The sequence below is a fragment of the Prenolepis imparis genome, unplaced genomic scaffold, assembly GCF_030444845.1.
Source record: "Prenolepis imparis isolate NDT839.2.m4 unplaced genomic scaffold, iyPreImpa1.0 SCAF_66, whole genome shotgun sequence".
NCBI lineage: Eukaryota > Metazoa > Arthropoda > Insecta > Hymenoptera > Formicidae > Prenolepis > Prenolepis imparis.
Window position 1 is genome coordinate 105,465 of NW_028141224.1, and position 5,505 is coordinate 110,969.

At 49.9% G+C, this 5,505-nt stretch overlaps 1 protein-coding gene across 1 annotated transcript; it reads left to right on the top strand.

Annotated features, from left to right (window-relative positions):
* The first annotated feature begins 4,219 nt into the window (after positions 1-4,219).
* Positions 4,220-5,278, top strand: LOC145947329 (uncharacterized). Its single transcript, XM_083057131.1, has one exon. The coding sequence runs from the start codon at positions 4,220-4,222 to the stop codon at positions 5,276-5,278; it is 1,059 nt and encodes a 352-aa protein (XP_082913257.1).
* Positions 5,279-5,505: the final 227 nt, after the last annotated feature.

The window sequence follows — 5,505 nt, forward strand, 5'->3', positions numbered from 1 at the left end:
ATTGGTTTCCGTTGCTTTAGATTTCGTCGCTTCGAATGGTCGCCACACAGGAAAAGATATCGTAGAAATATTTTTTGCATGTTTAGAAGATAAAGGCATTTTAGAAAAAATTCAGGGCATAACGTTAGATAATGCTGCGTCAAATTCTACATTCATTGAACAATTCGGAAAACTTATGATAAACAATTCACTAGTTTTTGATGTTGAAAACCAACATTTTCGCTGCTTTGCGCACATTTTAAATTTAGCTGTGCAGGATTCTTTAAAGAAATTAGTCAGTGAAGAGACGCGCGAAAATGAAATAGATAATGACGACGATTATGAATCTGTTAAAACACCAGTTCTTAAATTAAGAAGCATTTTTATAAAATTAAAAAGATCGGAACAACTTCGCAATAAATTAAAAAGTAGTTGTTACATAACAGACACGAAGTACTTATTGCCGATAATTGACGTAGCAACGCGTTGGAATTCAACATACGACATGATCGAATGTGGATTATCAATGTGTTCAGCTCTGAATGCACTTTGTAGCACTAGTAATGATATGAACATTGAACGTTTTCTGTTAACAGACGATGAATGGTACTTATTAAAACAGATTAGCGTATTTTTAAAAAATTTTAAATTAGTTTCCACTCTTCTTGGAGGAGACAAGTATGCTACTTTGCCGCTAGTCATAGTAGCATTTAATATGCTACTAGATAAAATAGACAATATGATGCAATTATTAAATCATAAAGAAGACAGATGTGGAACCGATGAAAATTTGCTTTTGGCATTTCAAGCAGCAAGGGATAAATTAATTAAATATTATAATAAGACAAATTGGATTTATTGCATTGTATTACTCTTAGATCCTAGACATAAATTAGAAACATTTAATTTAACTAATTGGGGAAAAGAGTTGCTAAGTCAATCGTTGGAAAAATTCAAAAAAATATATAAAGAAAATTACTTTAAAATATCTTCCGAACAAAGTTATTCTCCAGATTTAACCAATGCAACATTTAATTCTGATCCAGATACAATTGATATACATTCACTGTATGAGAACAATTCAGCTTCAAATGACAATGATTGGAATAAAGAAATTAATGAATATTTGAATTGTAAAAGAGCAGATAAAAATGAAGATATTTTAGAATGGTGGTCAAAGCACACCCATGTGTATCCATGTCTATCTGAAATGGCAAAAGACTTTTTGAGTATTTGCGCAACATCCGTTCCATCAGAGAGATTATTCTCTGTAACAGGGCTAATTATAACTAAACAAAGAAATAGATTATGCGAGGAATCGGCGAGATATCTACTTTGTTTAAATTCATGGGCTACATGTTTAATTTCTAAAATCTTATTTGGCGAATAGCGAATACTTCTTCGTGCGTTAAACCAAAGCTGTTTTACTGATCTATTTTATCTTTTTGCTGCGTTTTAAATACTTATAATTAGTGCAATAAAGTGATTTATTAATATGAAAGAGTGACTTATTTATTATTCTAAGAAAAAAATTGTTTATATATTTATTAAGATATGACCAAAAATCTTCAGAAATGACATACCACAAGCAAACGAGAAAAAAAAGTTAAATTTTGTCGGGGACAGTGTTATATATTAAATTGATATATATATATAATAGGAATAAATATCGATTTGAATCAACATTTTCTATAAGCTGGGAAATATTTTACGAAAATATAGACAAATTTCAATAATTTTCAAGACTCGAGATTTTCGAGAATCTCGAATGTAAACTCTTGTCTTGTCTTGAAATCTCAACAGAAAAATCTCGTCTCGATCTTGTCTCGAATTCGAGACGAGACAAGAGGAGATTCTCGAAATCTCGAATTTTGACGGCATCCCTATTGAGCTCCCTATGGGCGAGGCTCCATGCCCTCCCTAGGACGCCGTCAGGGCCCGGCGCTTTGCCGGGCTTAATCTTTCTGACGACGTCCCTCAGCTCTCCTCTCGAGACATGCATCTCCTCCTCGTCCCACTCCACTTCCCGCTCTGGAATTGGGTCGTTAAGACCGTCTTCCATTACGGGGAATAGAATGTTTATAATCTGTTGGACGAGGAGGGGATCCGCTGACTCCGTCACTGGGGACGCCCCCTGCTTGAGTTTCCCAAGCACCATCTTGTAGGGGCGTCCCCACGGATCTTTGTCCAAAGAGAAAAGTAACTCCCCCCAGGACCTCGCCCTTGCCGCCCGTATCTCACGGCGGAGCTCATCACTGAGGGACCTGTACTCCCTCCATGCGTCTTCGCTTCCTTCTCGTCTGCGGAGTCGGCCGACACGCCTTTTACTGCGTATCAGCTTCCTCCGCAGATCCGCTAGATCTTCCGACCACCAATAGGCCTTTTTTAGTGGCCGGGGGTTGGACCTGGGCATGGAGGCGTCACATGCCGCCTCCATAGTGCCGAGGATCCAGCCTAGGTTGCCTTCCAGACTTCGATCCCCTGTGTCCTCTCTCTAGTCATGAGGGCACAGTGGATCGAAGTCATAAACGTCTCCCCATCAAGTTTCTTCAGGACCCACCGCTTCTCCTTCCTTTTCCTTTCTTGGCGGCGAGCCACGGTCCGCCCCGCGGTGGTAGCGACGGAGAACTCTATCTGTTGGTGGTCAGATAGAGTCTCTCTCTCCGCCGTCACCCTCCAACGGCTGATTAGCCGTTGAGCGGGGGGGTTTGCCCACGTCAAGTCGACGATGGAGCCCCCCCGCATTCTGACGCACGTGTTTTGTGCACCAGAATTTATGATGTTCAGACCGTGGTCCGCCGCCCAATCCAACACAAGGTCCCCTCTCCGGTCCCGCCGCGGGGACCACCAAACGCCTTACTTAGCGTTGAAGTCACCCGCGATTATTGTGGGGCGTGGAGAGAGGCCCCTTACTTGTCTACCTACCTCCTCCAGCCTGTTGGCATAACTTTGCCTGTTCAGGCTCGGAGGCAGGTAGACACTTACAATCGCGGTGGGCTCCCAGAGGACCGCCACGAATCCCCTCCCTTTGGCGTACGGCTCTATGGGAGGGGAGTTCGCGGCGCCCCTCCAGACGATGGACGCCGTGCCGTCTTGGCTGACCGCCCATCTGGGGCCCTCTCGGACGTTATATGGTTCCGAGAGGATCCCCAGACCGCAGTCCTCCTCGGCCATCGTCTGATCGACGAGGAGATTCTGCGCCGCCCCGGAGTGGTTCAGGTTTGCCTGTATGACTCTACAGGTCATCCCGGCCACTCTCGGGGCCCTTTTTCCTCTCCACCTCCATGTCGGAGGCGGAGTCTTTATCACCGATATCCTCTCGCAGCCTCCTGCGCTTATTACCGCCCGCTGCGGGAGGATAATCTTTTTTCTCCGCCTTTCTCCTTTCTTGCGTGGGGAGAGGAGTGGGGGCTCTGCCCGCCGCGGATGAGGACCTTCCAGCCTCTTCCCTTTCCGCCGCGGGAGGGGCGGGCTGGCTCTTGCTCATTCGGTTTAGAGCCAGCCCCCTCGTGCCCTTCTGTACGGTAGGGCACGCCTTTCCTCCCGAGCGGTGATTTGCAGGGAGGTTTCTTGCTTTGCACACTGCGCAGTGTGCAACCTCCCTGCAGCTCTTAGCTTCATGGCCCTCCTTTCCGCACCTGTAGCAGAGCCCGCTCCTATCGACGCTGTTGGGGCACCGTTGCCTCACATGGCCCCCCTCCAAACACTTGTAGCATTGGAGGGGACTGTTTTCCAGCAGCTGCGCCCCAACCAGCGCCCATCCTATTTGCATCCTGCCTGCGGCCACTATTTTGTTGGGCGCTAATAGGGGGCATCTCACCCACGCCGTACTCATTCCATTGGGGAACATATGGATGTCCCCTACCTTTATCTCTTCGGCCTCACACCCCCCGTTCTCCGCTATCGCAGCGGTTATTTCTCGGGGGGTGGTTGAGACCTCCAGGCCTCGGTGGCGAAGGGAGGAGGAGCCAAGGGGGGCTACGGGGATGGCGTAGCCTCCCCCAGGCTTTTCCAAAGCACAATGGGAGAGGAGAGAGGAGGGGCCGAGGGTGGCTCCGGGGATGGCGTTGCCTCCCCCGGGCTCGCCCAAGGCCAGACAAAGGAGGCGCCCAAACCTCAACGTAAGCGTAGGGTAAGGGGCGCCTCCAATAAGGCGAAGAAGGAGGGAGCGGACACGCCCGTAGCTCAAAGTAGTGAGCTCGTGGAAGTAGTCATGGAGGAGGCTTAAGCATCGCCAGTTATGGCGAAAAAAATAGGCCTCCTTCAGGCGAACCTGAACCACTGCGCCAGGGCACAAGACTTATTCTTGCACACTCTGGGGCAGTGGAGATGCGGAGTTGGGATCGCGGCTGAGCCGTATCGTGTCCCAGCGGATAATCCGTGCTGGACCACGAACGACAACGGCTCGGTCGCGATCACTTGTAGAATGGAGACAGGCTCTCCCCCATGCACGAAGATTGGAGGTGGGCGCGGGTATACAGCCGTAGAGTGGGGCCCACTGTGGGTAATCGGGTGTTACATCCCCCCCAGTGTGGACTCTGCCACGTTCGGGGATATCCTCGACGAGATCTCACTCGTCGTCCAAAGGAGACTCCCCGAACCTATTGTGGTCGCCGGGGACTTTAATGCCAAATCGGCGCATTGGGGCTCCCGGCGAACAGACCGCAAAGGCAGGGTCCTGGAAGATTGGGCAGCGGTACTCGGCCTCTGTATCATTAATCAGGGGACGAGCAGCACCCTAGTCAGGCCGCAGGGGGAGTCCATCGTGGATTTAACATGGGCATCTCCCCATGCGGCGGACAGGATTGAGGACTGGCGGGTGATGGAAGAGGAGAGGGTGCTGAACCGCGCCCAAAGGGGGGACCCGCCCAAAAGGTGGGCCCTAGCTAAGTTGGACCCTGACAGGTTGATGGCAGCCATACTCTCAGCCACCTGGCCCGGTGCAGAAGGACCGCAAGGGATAGAGGACCAGGTGGCATGGCTCGGGGAAACCATGAGGGATGCTTGTGACATCTCCATGCCCCGAGTCAAGCCGAGGTCGCAAAGAGCGGCGTACTGGTGGACGGAGGAGATTGCGGACTTGAGACGCACCTCCGTCCAGGCCAGACGCCGCTTTAAGAGAAGGAGAAGGAGAGGTGTCGGCGACGATGACGAGGGCGTGGCAGAGGCGCTCGAGCGTTACAGATCAGCTCGTAACACCCTGAGCGCCGCCATCAGAGCGTCAAAGGCGAGGTCCTGGGACGAACAGCTCCAGGGCCTCAATGCGGACCCTTGGGGCGTCCATACATGGCAGTTATGAAAAAACTGCGAAGATGGACGCCCCCCGTGACGGAGGCACTGGACACTGAAGTATTAGAAAACATTCTATCGACCCTCTTCCCACAATGCGACAGGGTTCCCGAACTACATATAAGGGAACCCGTCGCGTGGGAGGAGGAATACGAAGTGTCCAGTGCCGAACTGGCCGGGATTGCCAAGAGACTCAGAGCCCGGGGCAACAAAGCCCCGGGGCCTGATGGCATTCTC

Excerpts from the sequence above, each read along its gene's own strand:
- LOC145947329 (XM_083057131.1), top strand. The coding sequence starts at position 4,220 with ATGGCGAAAAAAATAGGCCTCCTTCAGGCGAACCTGAACCACTGCGCC.